Source organism: Ranitomeya imitator, chromosome 3 (genome assembly GCF_032444005.1).
Source record: "Ranitomeya imitator isolate aRanImi1 chromosome 3, aRanImi1.pri, whole genome shotgun sequence".
Classification (NCBI taxonomy): domain Eukaryota; kingdom Metazoa; phylum Chordata; class Amphibia; order Anura; family Dendrobatidae; genus Ranitomeya; species Ranitomeya imitator.
Genome location: NC_091284.1, coordinates 574,496,443 through 574,515,157, shown reverse-complemented (window position 1 = coordinate 574,515,157; position 18,715 = coordinate 574,496,443). Strand labels below are relative to the sequence as shown.

General features: G+C 44.3%; 1 protein-coding gene across 1 annotated transcript in view; it reads right to left on the bottom strand.

Moving 5' to 3' along the window:
* Positions 1-18,715, bottom strand: part of PCCA (propionyl-CoA carboxylase subunit alpha) — a 791,250-nt gene that overhangs the window by 347,319 nt on the left and 425,216 nt on the right. Inside the window, exon 17 of the mRNA XM_069757971.1 lies at positions 8,165-8,275. Within this exon, the coding sequence (XP_069614072.1) occupies positions 8,165-8,275 (111 nt within the window). The remainder of the gene's footprint in view (positions 1-8,164; positions 8,276-18,715) is intronic.

The following is an 18,715-nucleotide window of genomic DNA, read 5'->3' as shown; positions in this document are numbered from 1 at the left end:
AAGTGCTGACAGTCATGGTATCCCTGCCTCTGATGACAAGGAAACTACTGTAAACTCCTCATGAAAGGAAGGATAGGAGGTTAAATACAGATCATAATATGGAAAAAAAAAACACATTGGCAAAATTAAAACACATGTAACAAAAACCTGATTTAAACAATAGTTCATCTTCCTACGTCACCCATTTAATCTGTCCCCTTCACTGAGTATCAAATTTCAGAAATAACTGTTTGTAGAGCTTTTTCTACAGGTCATTTTCACTTGCCATTTTTTACCGGTCATATTTACGACTGCCCAACTGGGTAATACATCTTTGGCTACTGTAACCATAATTGTTATATTAAATCTATGAAACGCTTGCAACTTTGTTAACACAGAGTGTGACGGGGTGTACGGCAGAGCAAGAAGGGACAACAGGCCGAGGGATGATTCAACAGATTTATTATCAAGAACGCTGGAACAACACATGCAGGTAGATCTACAGAGTCCACAATTAGTCCAATGGAACAGGTTCAGGGGCACCTCCCGATAATCCTTGTGCCAGGTAACAAAGCAATAGTCCACAATTAGTCCAAGGGATCCCAAAACAATCTCATGAACGACGAGATATGTCCTCAGCTCAAGTGTCGCCCCGTTCGCTTCCGCAGTCCCAGATGGACATGGGGTCTTGCCTCAGCTAAGAATCCCCACTCCTTCTCCTTCAAGGATCAACTCACATCTGATCTCAAAATAAGAATGGATTGTCTGAGCTCCTGGGATCCGCCCATGAAGGGGTAGGGGTTACACCTTCTATTCAATGGTTGGGTCCACCAGAAGATTCTAGACTGGTGGGCTCCAGGCAGTCTATGTAATATGTACATTTGACTAGCCACCTGCTGTGAGGAAGAATGGCTATTCCTCCACTAGTGATGTTGACAAAGCTTAATTACATTATAGCTGAGGGCTGCAAGTATTGGGGGAAGGAGACATTGTTACAGGTGAACTCCCAGCCAAGAAAATACATAAATTACAGCTAATAGACCAGAGAACAGTTACATACATCAAATGGCATATTATTCAAATACAGGGCAAAAGTACATATCATGACAATCCCTTCCCCTCCCAATTTGTGTACGTACCAGGGACCTCTACAGGTCGCTGGTTAAGTACACACAGGCAGAGCGTAACATTCATGTGGCTTCATGCAGCCACAAATTGGCATCTTAGCTCTCCCACATCATTGCCCAGGAGAACATCTGCAGGCAGACCACCCATCACCCCAACCACACATCGCCTGACCCCAAATGACAATCCCAGGTCCTCGATGGATTGCCTCAGGCCGAACCACTCGGGGATCAGCCAGTGTGAGGAAAGCCCCTGAGTCACAAAATCCAATAAGTCTCTGTCCATCCAGCACGGCCTCCTCCAAGTGCTTACCTCGATGAGCAGAAGTCATCATAGCTGCGGGTCGCACACCATAAACTCCTAGTGGTGCAACATGGGTGGGTGAGGCACTAGGCCAGTCCTCACGTAGTGGTGACACGTCGTCCTCCATGGCACTTTGGTGTACATAATTAATAATACGACTGGGTACAGGATTAATCCTCATTTGAACAGCTGGGCAGGAGGCTTGCAGATGCCCCGGCTGTCCACATCGATAGCATCTCTGCTGGGTCTCACTCCATCCAAGGCGTCCTCTTGGGCGAGGGGTAAGGGAACCTGGAGGCCGGCTCCCACCTGAAGGTGCTGTAGGGGTTTGAGGACGACTTCTCCATGAGCTGGCTGGGCATGAGGCCTGCAGATGCCCCAGATGCCCACAACCATAACACCTGCGCTCTGATACTTCCTCTCCTCGTCGTATTCCAGAAAACGCAGTAGAAGCAACTGGATGCACATTTACACGGGTATCAGCATGAGGTGGTGGCTTAGAGGAACGGGGAACAATGGGGACAGAAGAACAGGGGGCCACCGGTGTTGTGAAGCTGGTAGGCCTCTCTCCATCCTCCAACAGAACCCTCCACTGAGGCTTGATGGTGAGAGCCTCATCAGCTAGAGCTGCAGCTTCCTCCACAGTGGCTAGTCTCCTCTCACGCACCCATTCCCGGATCTCAGCAGGGCACTTGAAGTAAAACTGCTCTTTTAAAATAATCTGGAGGAAGGTCTCCCAGGTTAAGGCCTCCTCTGCCTCCAGCCAGCGATGACATATTTGTTTGAGTCTGTGGGCATACATCTTGAAAGACACTTCCTCATCACAGGCTAAAGTACGGAACTGAGCCCTGTAAGTGTCTGGGGTAACAGCATAATGTTCTAGAATAGTCCGTTTAATCTCCGCATACTCACAGTTCCCCTGAGGATCCATAGCTCTATAGGCTGCGGCAGCTCCACCCTCTAAGAGCCCCACCAGATGTCGGACTCGCTCCCTTTCCGGGACTTCCATTAATCGACACTGATGCTCAAAGTCCTGGAAGAAGCCCTCAATGTCGCCTGCAGCCTCATTAAAGGGCTTGAAGTCTTTGCGGGACACTCTGGGGAGTTCCCTCATGGTGGGTGCTGAGGTTAGTCTGTCTGGAGCTTCTAGCTGCTTCCAAAGCGATCTGCCTCTCCAGCAATGCCATCTCCTGAGCTCTGTCCTCGGCTCTGTCAATGGCCTCCCTCTCCCTCTCCTCAGCTCTGTGAATGGCCTCCCTCTCCCTCTCCTCGGCTCTGTGAATGGCCTCCCTCTCCTCGGCTCTGTGAATGGCCTCCCTCTCCTCGGCTCTGTGAATGGCCTCCCTCTCCTGAGCTCTGTGAATGGCCTCCCTCTTATCGTCCATGGTGGCCTCTTCTCCCAGCAATGCCAACTCCTCCTCGTACCACATAACCCACTGACTTTTTTGGGTATTTACCTTCGGCCGCCTTCTTTCCTCCATTTGCTGTGAGGATCCTTCCTCAGCGTCATCTTGCAGGCGAACTCCTTCCAAAGCCTCAATGAGCTGCTCCTTGGAGAGTCCCTTGTAGCTGACTCCCAGTTCACGGGCCTTTGTAGGTTCACCGCAGTCCAGTTCTTGTACTCTGCGGTGCTGGTTCCCGATGTTGATGGGCCTTTGTCCTCCATTCCTTCTGCTCTGGTCCCACTGCTTGCCACCAGTTTGTGACGGGGTGTACGGCAGAGCAAGAAGGGACAACAGGCCGAGGGATGATTCAACAGATTTATTATCAAGAACGCTGGAACAACACATGCAGGTAGATCTACAGAGTCCACAATTAGTCCAATGGAACAGGTTCAGGGGCACCTCCCGATAATCCTTGTGCCAGGTAACAAAGCAATAGTCCACAATTAGTCCAAGGGATCCCAAAACAATCTCACGAACGACGAGATATGTCCTCAGCTCAAGTCTCGCCCCGTTCGCTTCCGCAGTCCCAGATGGACATGGGGTCTTGCCTCAGCTAAAAATCCCCACTCCTTCTCCTTCAAGGATCAACTCACATCTGATCTCAAAATAAGAATGGACTGTCTGAGCTCCTGGGATCCGCCCATGAAGGGGTAGGGGTTACACCTTCTATTCAATGGTTGGGTCCACCAGAAGATTCTAGACTGGTGGGCTCCAGGCAGTCTATGTAATATGTACATTTGACTAGCCACCTGCTGTGAGGAAGAATGGCTATTCCTCCACTAGTGATGTTGACAAAGCTTAATTACATTATAGCTGAGGGCTGCAAGTATTGGGGGAAGGAGACATTGTTACAGGTGAACTCCCAGCCAAGAAAATACATAAATTACAGCTAATAGACCAGAGAACAGTTACATACATCAAATGGCATATTATTCAAATACAGGGCAAAAGTACATATCATGACACAGAGTTCCTTAACAGTTTGCATACCATTATGTAAAAAAAATTAAAAAAAATCTTAAAATACAATTTTTATCAAATACTAGCTGAAGAGCCCGGCGTTGCCTGGGCATAGTAAATATCTGTGGTTAGTTATAGCACCTCACTTCTCTTATTTTCCCATCATGCCTCTCATTTTCCCAATCACATCTTTCATTTTCCCCCTCACATTTCTCATTTTCCCCCTCACTCCTCTCATTCCCCCCTAACACTTGTCATTTCGACCTCACATCTGTTATTTTCCAATCAATCCACTATTTTCCCTCACTCCTCTCATTTTGCAATCACACCTTTTCATTTTCACCTCACACCTCTCATTTTTACCTAAGTATATACATGTTTGTCATCTCCCTTATATATAGTATACACCTGTATGTCATCTCCTGTATGTAGTATCTACCTGTTTGTCATCTCCCCTGTATATAGTATATACCTGCTGTGTGTCATCTCCCCTGTATATAGTATATACCTGTATGTCATCTCCTCCTATATATAGTATATACCTGTATGTCTTCTCCTTCTATATATAGTATATATCTGTGTGTCATCTCCTCCTGTATATAGTATATACCTGTATGTCATCTTCTATATAGCATATACCTGTATGTCATAGCCTCCTGTATATAGTATATACCCGTAGGTCATCTGCTCCTGTATATAGTATATACCTGTAGGTCATCTGCTCCTGTATATAGTATATACCTGTGTCATCTCCTCCTGTTTATAGTCTATTACCTGTAGGTCATCTGCTCCTGTATATAGTATATACCTGTATGTCATCTCCCCTGTATATAGTATATACCTGTATGTCATCTCCTCCTGTATATAGTATATATCTGTGTGTCATCTCCTCCTGTATATAGTATATACCTGTGTGTCATCTCCTCCTGTATATAGTATATACCTGTGTGTCATCTCCTCCTGTATATAGTATATACCTGTGTGCCATCTCTCCTGTATATAGTATATACCTGTGTGTCATCTCCTCCTGTATTAGACTGCATTCACACGTTATTTGGTCAGTATTTTTACCTCAGTATTTGTAAGCTAAATTGGCAGCCTGATAAATCCCCAGCCAACAGGAAGCCCTCCCCCTGGCAGTATATATTAGCTCACACATACACATAATAGACAGGTCATGTGACTGACAGCTGCCGTATTTCCTATATGGTACATTTGCTGCTCTTGTAGTTTGTCTGCTTATTAATCAGATTTTTTATTTTTGAAGCATAATACCAGACTTGTGTGTGTTTTAGGGCGAGTTTCGTTTGTCAAGTTGTGTGTGTTGAGTTGCGTGTGGCGACATGCATGTAGCGACTTTTGTGAGATGAGTTTTGTGTGGCAACATGCGTGTAGCAACTTTTTGTGTGTCGAGTTGCATGTGACAGGTTAGTGTAGCAAGTTTTGCGTGTGGCGAGTTTTCCATGAGGTGAGTTTTGCACTTGTGGCGAGTTTTGCGTGAGCCTAGTTTTTGCATGTGGCGAGTTTTGCGCGTGGCGAGTTTTGAGCGGCGACTTTTGTGTTTCGACTTTTATGTGGCGAGGTTGGTGTATGTGTGGTGAAATGTGTGCTGAGGGTGATATGTGTTCAAGCACATTTTGTGTGTGTGTTCATATCCCCGTGTGTGGTGAGTATCCCATGTCGGGGCCCCACCTTAGCAACTGTACGGTATATACTCTTTGGCGCCATCGCTCTCATTCTCTAAGTCCCCCTTGTTCACATCTGGCAGCTGTCAATTTGCCTCCAACACTTTTCCTTTCACTTTTCCCCATTATGTAGATAGGGGCAAAATTGTTTGGTGAATTGGAAAGCGCGGGGTTAAAATTTCACCTCACAACATAGCCTATGACGCTCTCGGGGTCCAGACGTGTGACTGTGCCAAAATTTTGTGGCTGTAGCTGCGACGGTGCAGATGCCAGGGTAAAATGGTTAAGTATTCAGTAAAGAGACTATATATAGTTCAGCACAAAAATAAAACAAGAAAGCTGCTGCTTTTACTTAATGCTTTGGCGCCTCAATGGCACCTTGTACAGTGTACACAAACTAAGAACAGGCTTGTGGTTGTGAAAGGAGGTCAGCAAAGGAATGCAGAAATCAATGACCTCTGGTTCCTTCCATGTCACTTGAAATTAATATTAGGAAAGCTCACTAAATCAATAGCTTACTTTATGAAAAAAAAATGCCACATGATAACTTTAAAGCTAGAGGACGAGATTTTTTTTCCCTTTCTAGATTTTTGTAATTTAAATAACATTAATGAGAGTACTGTATGTGATAATACATCACTCATGCAATTGTTCCAATTAACCCTTCCTTTATAACACATTGATACCACGGATTAGTGGTTTGACAGCAATGGACAATTTACATATTCTGAAATGAGCATTCATCCGCAGTGCAGTACAGCGCAGAATAGCCCCATGCATGGCTCATCATCATTTCTTTTAGCAATTGTAGACTTCTGTGACCTATGTATTCGGTGGCGTTTCAGAACAAATTGTCACAAAGACTATACTGCCTTTTCTGATTGTTAAAGGGGCTAAAGGGTAGGTAATCAATAGCAAACCTAGTGGGGGGTCGATACTTGTGTTTGTAATGTCAGCAGATGGATGTAAACAGTGTACATAGCTGAGACAGCACAGCCCCGTACAACATGTAGTGCTGGTTGTCAGGTATTGCCCTTATCTCAAGTGACATTCGGCACAGATTGCACATGCTTATAAATACTACCAGGTGTATGACAAACTCAAGATCGAGGACCGTACTATTTGCTGGGCTTGAGGAGTTGTATGCCAAGTACCGGCTCCTTTAGGGTACCGTCACACTATAACATTTCGATCGCTACGACGGTACGATTCGTGACGTTCCAGCGATATCGTTACGATATCGCTGTGTCTGACACGCAGCAGCGATCAGGGATCCTGCTGAGAATCGTACGTCGTAGCAGATCGTTTAGAAATTTCTTTCATCGCTGGATCTCCCGCTGTCATCGCTAGATCGGTGTGTGTGACACCGATCTAGCGATCTAGCGATGCGATCCAGCGATGCGTTCGCTTGTAACCAGGGTAAACATCGGGTAACTAAGCGCAGGACCGCGCTTAGTTACCCGATGTTTACCCTGGTTACAAGCGTTAAACTAAAAAAAAACAAACAGCACATACTTACATTCTGGTGTCCGTCAGGTCCCTTGCAGTCTGCTTCCCGCACTGTGACTGCCGGCCGTAAAGTGAAAGCAGAGCACAGCGGCTGTGCTTTCACTTTCACTTTACGGCCGGCAGTCACTGAGTGCGGGAACCAGACTGCAAGGGACCTGACGGACACCAGAATGTAAGTATGTGCTGTTTGTTTTTTTTTAGTTTAACGCTTGTAACCAGGGTAAACATCGGGTAACTAAGCGCGGTCCTGCGCTTAGTTACCCGATGTTTACCCTGGTTACCCAGGGACCTCGGGATCGTTGGTCGCTGGAGAGCTGTCTGTGTGACAGCTCCCCAGCGACCACACTACGATTTACCTACGATCACGGCCAGGTCATATCGCTGGTCGTGATCGTAGGTAAATCGTATAGTGTGACGGTACCCTTACACTCATCATCCAGCAACTCATCTCTCACTATTCTTGTATCGGAGATAAGCCCAGTCACTAGCACTATTGCAGAGAAAGTGTTTCCCAAGAGTTCATCATGTACATCATCCAAGTCAATAACCAGCATGTGCTACTTAGTCCTTACCTATTGCTTACGTTATCAGCACTACACAAAGAAGTCTATACTTACAATCGCAAAAAAATAGTTAAATGATGTGGCTTCAAATAGAAAAATGCAGAATCTAATAAATATTACATTCAGAAACAATAAAAAAACAAATTCTATTTTTTAATTGATTGAGTAGCTGTGATTTAACTACTTTGATATAGCTATGAATAAGAACGGTCTCTTAATGCAAATAATTTTTCTTCACCTAGTAAAAAACCAAAATAAAAGCACAACGCTGCCCTAAAATGACATTAGTACTACTACCTGGAACATATGGTACTTGGTGGAAATTGATAAAAACTATATAAAAGAAAAACTGCATTCATAGCCCATAAGTAGCAATCACAACACAGGTTTCGTTTTCAAGAGCACACTGCGCTAAAATACGAATATTTTTTCTATTAAACAGTCAAACCTCCTATAGCAGGGAATGTTAAACTAGACGATCTACTTATCACATGTAAATTGGAATGCATCACAATAGAATTTAAAAGATCTAAGGGAAAGGTAAAATCTGCATTTTAAGTCAATCATTAAGAATTCTGCAATGTACAAAACAAACCTTTAAATCCATCAGGATAAACTTCAGGGAGAAATTTAGTAGTAATGTCCCCTTTAATGAAACGAGGGTGAGTGATAACTTCCCGAAGTAAAGGAATATTGTGAGTTACACCTGAAAAACAACAAACATATATTAAAAGTAAGTGGAATTGTAAGAAACGGAAAGTAGAATGTGGCCTAAGAATATTCAATAAATCAACGGTTCTTATTTCTGGGAGCCAATTATTGACTCTCTGGCATTTCTCCACTTAGGACAGCCCATCAACTTTGACCATCTGAGCGGTGCACACTTTCCTCTGTACTTGAATTCCATAACGTCAATGCACAGTGAACTGCTAGTTTATTACCATCGTTGCCTCCCTGACCGATGTATGCGCAGCGCTAAATACGCACTGTGCATGCAGTATTGGAAGAAGTCAGTGCTTCCTCCTCCGAACCCACCAATTATATGATGGTTGGGTGTAGGGAGGGATAAGGACCTATTTAGGCAGCAAGAGGTGGAATTTTTCCTTTAATAGGAGCTAATAATACGAGTTATAAGCAAACCAGCAATAAAAAGAATGTATTAATATGTTTAAATATGTTTCCAAGGTCCTTTGTGGTTGCAAAAAAAAAAAAGACATGAATTTCCTATTTTTCTTTACATTATTCCCCCAATATCAGAACTAAAGCAACATAAGCCAAAATGAGAATTTTTCTTAGCGCGATTAAAAGCATGTACCGCCCCTACACCTCACAAAAAGGTCAGGGGGCAAGGGTGTGTGATGGATTTGTCCATGACTGGCCCTAGTCCATGACTAGTTAAAGTAGTATCTCAGTTTTACGGATTCTGCCATGGGTCTGCAGGGAGCATGAACAGTAGCAATGCAATTTCTGCTGATTAGAGCCATCCCCACAGTTTCCAGAGGTAGGAACTCAGGGAAATTTTGACATGACATCACAGGAAGTCAGGTGATTCTTAGCCAGGCATCATGTGACTAGGAAAGTAGCTCAGATTACAGCAGGAATTGGAATAGCAAGGTAAGAATAGTGCTTATGATTGGCAGGTAGTTCACATCAAAGGGACTATGTAAAAAATAGTAATTGTTTTTTTTCATTGTTACAGTTTAAACCAATATTATTTTTCATTTAAGAGAAAGATATTACAAAAAGCAAAATAGAAATATAGCCAAACCTCCTTGGAGTACACCCATTCTATTAGACAAAAAAATAGTAAAACTACTCAGGCTTTCCTTTACAAACCATTCTCGGATTACACAGGAGATGATAGCCGATGAAAGATGACCGAAATCTTCATCCCTCACCTGACTGCCAAATGGTTTTAATTTAAAATATGCTAAGAATTTATAAATCATTCCAAACCATGTGCTAAGGGAAGCAGATACGTTTACACTACTGAAACTGTGTAGATCAAATACAATGAATCACGTCTTTATGAGTGGGTCTTGAATTTATGAGCAAAGCATTGTAATGTACATTAGAGTGGCTTACAGATCATCTCCTAAGAATCATGTGTCTGTAATGCAATATGCATTTATATAGTAACTCATTTCTACATTCAGGAATCAGTGCACCATCAGTTCACACAAAAAGCAGTGTCTTAGATCTCAGATGGATCACGACCTTTGTGAAGGTTCATAAGGTCTTCCATCTGTGTGTGAATTACTGCTACTCTACATAAAGAAGGAACCTAGAGCAGCTTGTTCAGGCTACCTGCTGCTACCAAAACATTAGGCAGACATGACCACCACACACACAAAGGATCAAACTGAGGCCAGTAAGATATCCATATTTCATAGAAAGTTTAGATTAAATGGGACTATGCTTTTCAATAGTACATTTTTTTTCCTTAACCTCTGGCTGCAAGGCTGATCTAGACATTTTGGTGGAAAATGGTCTAGACGAGAGGGCAAACTATGACCCTACTAATCATGCGGATAACCTCAAATGAAACTAATATTGAGGCTATATGCTCTGTAGAACTATGTGTAGAAAACACAGCTGATGCAATTTCATTTTTACCAATCCACAAATGTCTCTTGAGAGAAAGCGGACTAGAACTCTAGCATCACCTATTGGATGCAGCAATCAAATATGTCGTTAACGAGCTGTGCCTTATGACGTGGCATAAGAAGTCAAATTGAAAGCTTAATTAGCAAACCTGTTTTTTGGGGGGTGTTTGCCCCCCCCCAGCAGTGCAAAACAGGAGATCTGATTTGACTTATCCCAAGTCACGTGGCAAGGCTCGTAAAAAGGGTCAATATTGATTTTTACAATTGCCATCTCTAATAGGTGGCAGCAGAGTTCAAGTACTCTTAAGTTCTAAAAAAGCTATTTGCATATTCAAACTCCCAGAAAAATATTGCAAAGCCTATAAATCTCCTAATGTAGGCTTGGTGCTCTACACAAGAAAAAATGTTCACCATTAAACCACCTATCGGCAGGCACTCACAGAGCCAAATCAGATCTCCATCATTGCAGTGATTGGGGAAAATACCAGGAAAAACGTATATGTAAAATGAGTGTTTGGTTTGACTTCTTATCCTAAGGCTAGGTTCACATTGCGTTAGCGTATGCGCTAAACGGATTGCACTAACGGACTGCGTTACTGCAATGTCCAAAAAGGGATCGCGTTTAGTGATCGCGCTAGCGTAGATGCCTGATCTGTGCTAGCGAGAACGGACCCAAAAATTCAAGTCTTCTTACTCTTTGAACAGGCTCTTTGCATATTTGAAGTTGCAGAGGACTATTGCATGTCCTGGAAGTCTCTTTATGCCAACTTGGCACTCTCCACAAAGAGAAATTTCCCCCCCTTAGACCCATTTCTATAAATGCACTTAGATCACAGTGCTGGTTGATGGGGACCAGAAATGTAACAAAAAACTGGGATTTGTTCCACTTACTGGATATCAAATACCTGTTGTAGAAAAAAACAGGAGAAAAAACTGAGAATGCTTTCAAAAACAGAAATTGTAATAGTTTATTTTTATAAATTAACAAAATGCAAAGTGAATATAGCAAATAAAAATCTAAATCAAATCAAACGTTTTGTGTGACCAGTTTTTGTCTTCCAAACAGCAAGAAAGCATCAATTTCTCAAGGTACACTTGTACAGTGTTTCATAAAACTTAGCAGGGAGATTGTTCCAAACATCTGGGAGAACTACAGATCTTCTGTAAATGTAAGCTTATGTAAATCCTTCTGTCTCTTTGTGTAATCTCATTTAGACTTGATGATGTTGAGATTAAGGCCTCTGTGGGGCATATAAATATTTCAGGGATTTTGTTCTTCTTTACAGTAAAGATCTACTATATAATTGTCTAAAGCCCCCGCCACACACAGCGAGATCGCTAGCGAGATCGCTGCTGAGTCACAAGTTTTGTGACGCAACAGCGACCTCAGTAGCGATCTCGCTATGTGTGACACGTAGCAGCGATCAGGCCCCTGCTGTGAGATCGCTGGTCGTGTCGGAATGGCCTGGGCCATTTTTTGATCGTTGAGGTCCCGCTGGGTAGCACACATCGCTGTGTTTGACACCTTACCAACGACCTCGCTGACAGGACGTCCCATTGAATCGTCATGAAATAGGATCGTTCTACAGGTCGCTACAGGTCGCCGCATCGCTGTTGCGTTGTTGGTGAGATCTCACTGTTTGACATCTCACCAGCGACCACATAGCGACGCTTGAGCGATCCCTGACAGGTCGTATCGTTGTCGGAATCGCTCAAGCGTCGCTATCTGTGACAGGGCCTTAAGGGTCACTTCCGTTTGTCCTTCTGTCTGTCACGGATATTCATTGGTCGCGGCCTCTGTCTGTCATGGAAATCCAAGTCGCTGATTGGTCGTGGCTGTTTTGCCACGACCAATCAGCGACGGGCACAGTCCGGAAGAAAATGGCCGCTCCTTACTCCCTGCAGTCAGTGCCCGGCGCCCGCATACTCCCCTCCAGTCACCGCTCACAGGGTTAATGGCGGCGGTAACAGACCGCGTTATGCCGCGGGTAACGCACTCCGTAACTGCTGCCATTAACCCTGCGTCCCCCCAACTTTTTACTATTGATGCTGCCTATGCGGCATCAATAGTAAAAAAAAAAGTAATGTTAAAAATAACAAAAATACAAAAAACCTGCTATTTTCACCCTCCGTAGTCTGCCGAGCCGCACGCACCTGCCGCCATCTTCCGTTCCCAGCGATGCATTGCGAAATTACCCAGAAGACTTAGCGGTCTCGTGAAACCGCTAAGTCATCTGGGTAATTTCGCAATGCATCCTGTGAACGGAAGATGGCGTCAGCTGTGCGTGTATCGCCGGAGCTTCGTTGGATCCCAGGGGTGAGTATATAACCATTTTTTATTTTAATTATTTTTTTAAGAGGGATATGGTGCCCACACTGCTGTATACTACGTGGGCTGTGTTAGATACCGCGTGGCTGCTATATACTACATAGGCAGTGTTATATACTATGTGGGCAGTGTTATATACTATGTGGCTGTGCTATATACTACGTGGGCTATGTTCTATACTGCGTGCTATATACTACATGGCCACTGTTATATACTGTGTGGACAGTGTTATATACTATGTGGCTGCTATATACTGTGTGGGCTGTGTTATATAGTACGTGTGTGTTATACACTGCATGGCCACTGTTATATATTGTGTGGCCTGTATTAACGCATCGGGTATTCTACAATACTAGATGGTGGCCCGATTCTAACGCATCGGGTATTCTAGAATATGCATGTCCACGTAGTATATTGCCCAGTCACGTAGTATATTGCCCAGTCACATAGTATATTGCCCAGTCACATAGTATATTGCCCAGTCACATAGTATATTGCACAGTCACACAGTATATTGCACAGTCACACAGTATATTGCACAGTCACACAGTATATTGCACAGTCACACAGTATATTGCCCAGCCACGTAGTATATAGCGAAGCCACGTAGTATATTGCCCAGCCACGTAGTATATTGCGCAGCCACGTAGTATATAGCAGAGTCACGTAGTACGGTACATTGCCAAGTCACGTAGTATTTTGGCCAGCCAAATAGTATATAGCAGAGCCACATAGTATATTGCCCAGGCAAGTAGTATATTGCCCAGCACAGAGCCACGTAGTATAGAGACTTAAAAAAAAAAAACAAAAAAAAATACCGGATTACTCACCGGTAATGCTCTTTTATAGAGCCCACGACAGCACCCACTAGAGAGAGGGGATCCGCCCCTAGGAACAGGAAACCTACAGAGAGATAAAAGGGGCGGCCCCCCCTCGCTCCTCAGTTGTTTTACAGAGAATAGGAGGAACCGCCGCCAGGTTTTAGTTAACAGGTTCAGGTATATCCATATATATATATATATACATATTTACAACCTTATGCTACTTTCTTCTAATATTTACACCTCACCAAAGAAGCACCACGTGCGACTATATACAGAAAAGGGAGGGATGTGAAAGGGTGCTGTCGTGGGCTCTATAAAAGAGCATTACCGGTGAGTAATCTGGTATTTTCTACTCGCCACGACAGCACCCACTAGAGAGAATTTCAGAGACTATAGACTGGGTGGGTTTACTGAGTCAAGGACCGATACCCCAAAAGTCAGATCAGAAGCAGAGGATAGATCTAATCTATAATGTTTATAGAAGGTATTAGGTGAAGACCAAGTTGCAGCCTTACATATAAGGTCTATTGGCACATTCGCCCTTTCTGCCCAGGAAGTCGACAAGGCTCTTGTAGAGTGTGCTCCTATATGCATTGGAGGATCTCTACCTCCAGCTTTATACGCCAAGATTATGGCCTCTCTGATCCAGCGAGATAATGTGTTCTTTGTCACTCTGGTACCTTTGGTTTTACCCTGGAAAGACACAAAGAGAGCCCTACTCTTCCTCCAGTCCCTGGTTCTCTCTAAATAGGCTAGCACAATCCTTTTTACATCTAGAGTATGAAGTTTTACTTCTTCTGGAGTTGAGTGGTTCTCATAAAAGGTAGGTAACAAGATCTCCTGGGCTCTATGAAAAGTAGTGGCTACTTTAGGAAGATAACAAGGGTCTGTTTTCAAAATTATCCTATCTGATGTTACAGATAAAAAGGGAGGATCTATAGATAATGCATGGAGATCACTCACTCTTCTAGCAGAAACTAATGCCACTAACAATACCGTTTTCAAAGAAATATTTTTTAGTGAGGCTGTATGGAGAGGCTCAAACGGTGGCTGTGTCAATGCTTCCAGGACTATGGATAAATCCCACTGAGGAACCTGCGGTATGCTAATTGGTCTTGAACGCTCACAGGCAGATATAAATCGGGATATCCACCTATTACCCGCAACATCATAATTAAAAAGAGCTCCTAAAGCTGAAACCTGGACCTTCAGAGTGCTTACGGAGAGTCCTAACTCCAAACCTCTTTGTAGAAATTCCAACACTGGAAATATAGGAACTTCAGATGAAAGTTGTGCAGTATGGAATTGAAGAAATTTTCTCCAAATTCTAACATAAATTCTAGTAGTTGAAGGTTTTCTACTCTTCATAAGAGTGTTAATTAACCCACTAGAAAACCCCCTTATACTTAGTAACTGCCTCTCAAACTCCAGGCAGTCAGGTTCATGCCCTTTGCCTGAGGATGGAGGAATGGTCCCTGAGAGAGCAAGTCCTTGGACTGAGGCAGAATCCACGGGTCTGACACTGACATCGCCCTCAGCCATGAGAACCATGGCCTTTTGGGCCAGAATGGGGCTATTAACAGAACTCTTGCGCCTTCCTCCCTTATTTTTCTTATTACTATAGGTAATAGATTCCATGGGGGGAAAGCATAGGCCAGGTCGAATGTCCATGGTACCTGGAGGGCATCGAGTATGTCCGGCTTGTCCTCCCTGCATAGAGAGGCAAACCTCCTGACCTGACGGTTGGCTCTTGTGGAAAACAAGTCTATTTGAGGAACACCCCATCGAGCTGTTATTAATCTGAAAATCTTCCTGTTCAGCATCCATTCTCCCTGATGAAGAGTGTGACGGCTGAGGAAATCGGCATGAAAATTGTCTATGCCCCTGATGTGCACTGCTGACAAGGATAGCAGATGACCTTCGGCCAACTCCATGATGTCTGAAGCCACTTCTCTGAGTTTGTCCGACCTTGTACCTCCTTGATGGTTCAGATACGCCACCGCAGTGGTGTTGTCGGAGAATACTCTTGTGTGAGAGCCGCTGAGCTGAGGAAGAAAGTGAAGTAGGGAGTAGTATATAGCCCTCAACTCTTTGACATTTGAGGAATTATTAAGTTCTGAACTGGACCAAAGACCCTGGACCCACTGATCCTGAAAATGTGCCCCCCAGCCTTCAGGACTAGCGTCTGTGGTCACTATACTAGAAGGGGTGATTACCCATAGAACCCCTCTCGAAAGATTTTTTCGATTCAACCACCACATAAGGGAGTGTACTACTTCTGACGTTAGGAAAACTGTTCTATCCAGACATCCTCTATTTTTAATGTCCTCATCCAATACAAATTTTTGTAGATGCCTAGTATGGAACTGCGCCCACTGGACCGCAGGAATGCACGATGTTAGAGAACCTAGTAGTGACATGACATTCCTTAATGACATACTACGCTTTCTGATCGCTAAGGACACTTTATCGAATATGGAAGTTTTCTTATCCTCAGGAAGCTTGCAAATCTGGTCAACTGAATCTAGAAGGAGCCCAAGGAATTTCTGACACGTTACTGGCTGGAGTCTAGATTTTTCCCAATTAACCAGCCAGCCCAGGTTTTGTAAGGATGACACTACCTCCTGTAACCTCTGCTCACACTGTAGGGAGTTCTTACCTACAATCAATAGGTCATCCAAATACGGAATGACCAAGGTATCTTTTACCCGTAAAAAGGACATTACTTCCAGTAGCAATTTAGTAAAAACCCTTGGGGCCATAGATAAACCGAAGGGCATTGCCCGGTATTGTAGATGACGAATTTGCCCTTCTATACAAACTGCTACTCGAAGAAATTGCTGATGTAAATGGTGTATAGGAATATGGTAATAAGCATCTTTAAGATCCAATACTACCATGTAACAGTTTGGAAATAGATTTTTTATGGCCGAACGTATGGATTCCATTTTAAATGTTTTGGGTCTTATAAAGGAGTTCAGTTTTCTCAAGTTAATTATAGTTCTGAAAGAGCCATCAGGCTTACTAATCAGAAATAAGGGAGAGTAAAATCCCCTCCCTATCTGGGAAGATGGAACCTCTACCAGGACTTGTTTGAGTAAGAGGGATTTAACTTCGGTTTCAAGTGCCTCTTGTTGAGGCTTGGATCTTAAGGTGGTAAGGAGGAAGGAGTCCGGAGGCCTTCTAATAAAGTCTAATGTGAGGCCTGAAGATATTAAATCAATGGCCCATGGATTAACCGTTATGTTTTTCCACTGCTTACTAAATTGTTTTAGTCTTCCTCCCACCGGTGAAATATAATCAGCGGAATTTATCTGCTGGCTTGAAGGGGCGCTTATTGAACAAATTTCCTCTTTGTTTGAAATCTTTGTTATTCCATCGGTCCCTGAAGCCTCCCTTCCTTCCGAATGGTGGCTTCTTGAACGCCCTTCTGTAAGAAGGAATAAAGGGATTAGGGAACCCCTTCTTCCTTTCACCTGCCTTAGTGAGAATTTCGTCTAAGACCGTTCCAAAGAGGTACTCACCCTGGCAGGGTATAGTACACAATTTAGCCCTGGACTGGGCATCCCCTTTCCAATTCTTTAACCATAAAGCGCGCTGTGCCGTATTAGTGAGGCTGGCTGTTCTGGCTGCTAGGCGGAGAGTCTATAGAGGCATCAGAAATGAAGGCTGCCGCCCCCTTAATCAAAGGAATAGAGGCACGTAGTTTCTCCCTAGATACACCACTCTTAATATTTTGGTCCAACTGCTCCAGCCAGACCAGCATAGATCTACTAGTGGACGTGGCTGAGATCGCCGGTTTAAATGCCGTGACACAAGCTTCCCATGACCTTTTAAGCAGAGCGTCTGATTTTCTATCCATGGGGTCAGGCAAGGAGCCCGCATCCTCTACGGGTAAGGAGGATCGGCGAGAAGTTGATGCTACAGCCGCATCCACTTTAGGAATTTTAGACCAAACTGCCAAGTCCTCATCATCAAAGGGGTACCGCCTCTTACATGATACCGGTACAAAGCCCTTCTGTCCTTTAGCCCATTCTTTTTTAACAAGGTCTTTAATGGCCTGATTCACAGGGAATACTTGGCCCTTTCGCTGCGATAAACCTGCGAACATGATGTCCTGTGGTGTCTGGGGATCTTTAGACTCTGACACCCCCATTGTTCCTCTTACAGCTTTAACCAAATTATTTACATTGTCTGTAGGAAAACAGACATAATCTTCCTCCTCCGAGGAATCCAATCTCTGAGAGATGTCTGAGTCCACCTCTCCACTTTCTGCTGATGTGTCGGCTATAGGTGAAAGAGTCCTTCTACTTCTCCTTTCCATATTAACCGCCGGACTACCCCTCAAGGACTGAAGCTCTTCCCGGATCATGAGACGTATGTCATTCATCCTGACCGAACTCTCCTGCTGTAAAGTGTTATCAATGCAATGTTGACATAGCTCCTTAATATATGAGTCAGGTAGGGGCTCATTACATATCTTACACTGCTTATGTTTAGATTTTGACGTCCGCTTAGCCTACAAAAAAGACACAAGCAGAGGAGACTACTGTAAGAGATATGAAGCTATATATACACTTATCCGGAAAATAAAATATATACCGGCTGCAGAGTTGTCTGGTCGGCCTGGGGTTTGGAACGGGACGATTTTTTCCCTGATTTATCCGTGGAATCACTCATTTTTGAGTGTCCGCTGATTTTCTTATTAGCATCACCACTAGGCAGGATTACAACCTCCAGTGGGCGCTCAATATCTTCCTGAGACGACATGGTGCGCACAGTGCCATGTGTCTTCAGCCTTATATAGAGCCGTTCTTACAAGGGATACACGCCCCCATCTTTCCTCCCCCCTTTTTTTTTTTTTTTCTTCCCTGACCAACTTTATTGGCCCTCTCCACCGCTGTTGAGCGCCAAGGCGTCCACGCCAGCACGCTCAGCTGACCCCGCATACCCGGAAGTTCCTCTTTACATCCGGGTACGCCGACCATACAGCGCCTGCATGTGCGCTCGCGCGTCTTCCTTCTATGCTGCAGAGGAAGAGAAGCTCCTGCTACCGCGGCCGTTCATGCCCCACTGTGGCCGGAGGGTGAGCGCTTTCCATAGTGACACTTACTTGATGTGCTGACGGGGATTCTTTAGGCGGTGGAGCAAAAACCAACGGTCTCCCAACAGGGAGACTGTTGTGATCCCGGCATGCTGCTGATGTATCCAGATGAGGGGGGAACCAACAGGAACACCCGTCTCTGATGCTCGCTCTGGGGCCCCTGTCGCTCAACAGAGACGTACAGGCTGTGTTCCAGGCGAGCTTTTCCTCTTCTTAGCTGCAGAGATTCTCTCTGAGGGTTTCCTCCTTGGGAACAGGAAACCAACTGAGGAGCGAGGGGGGG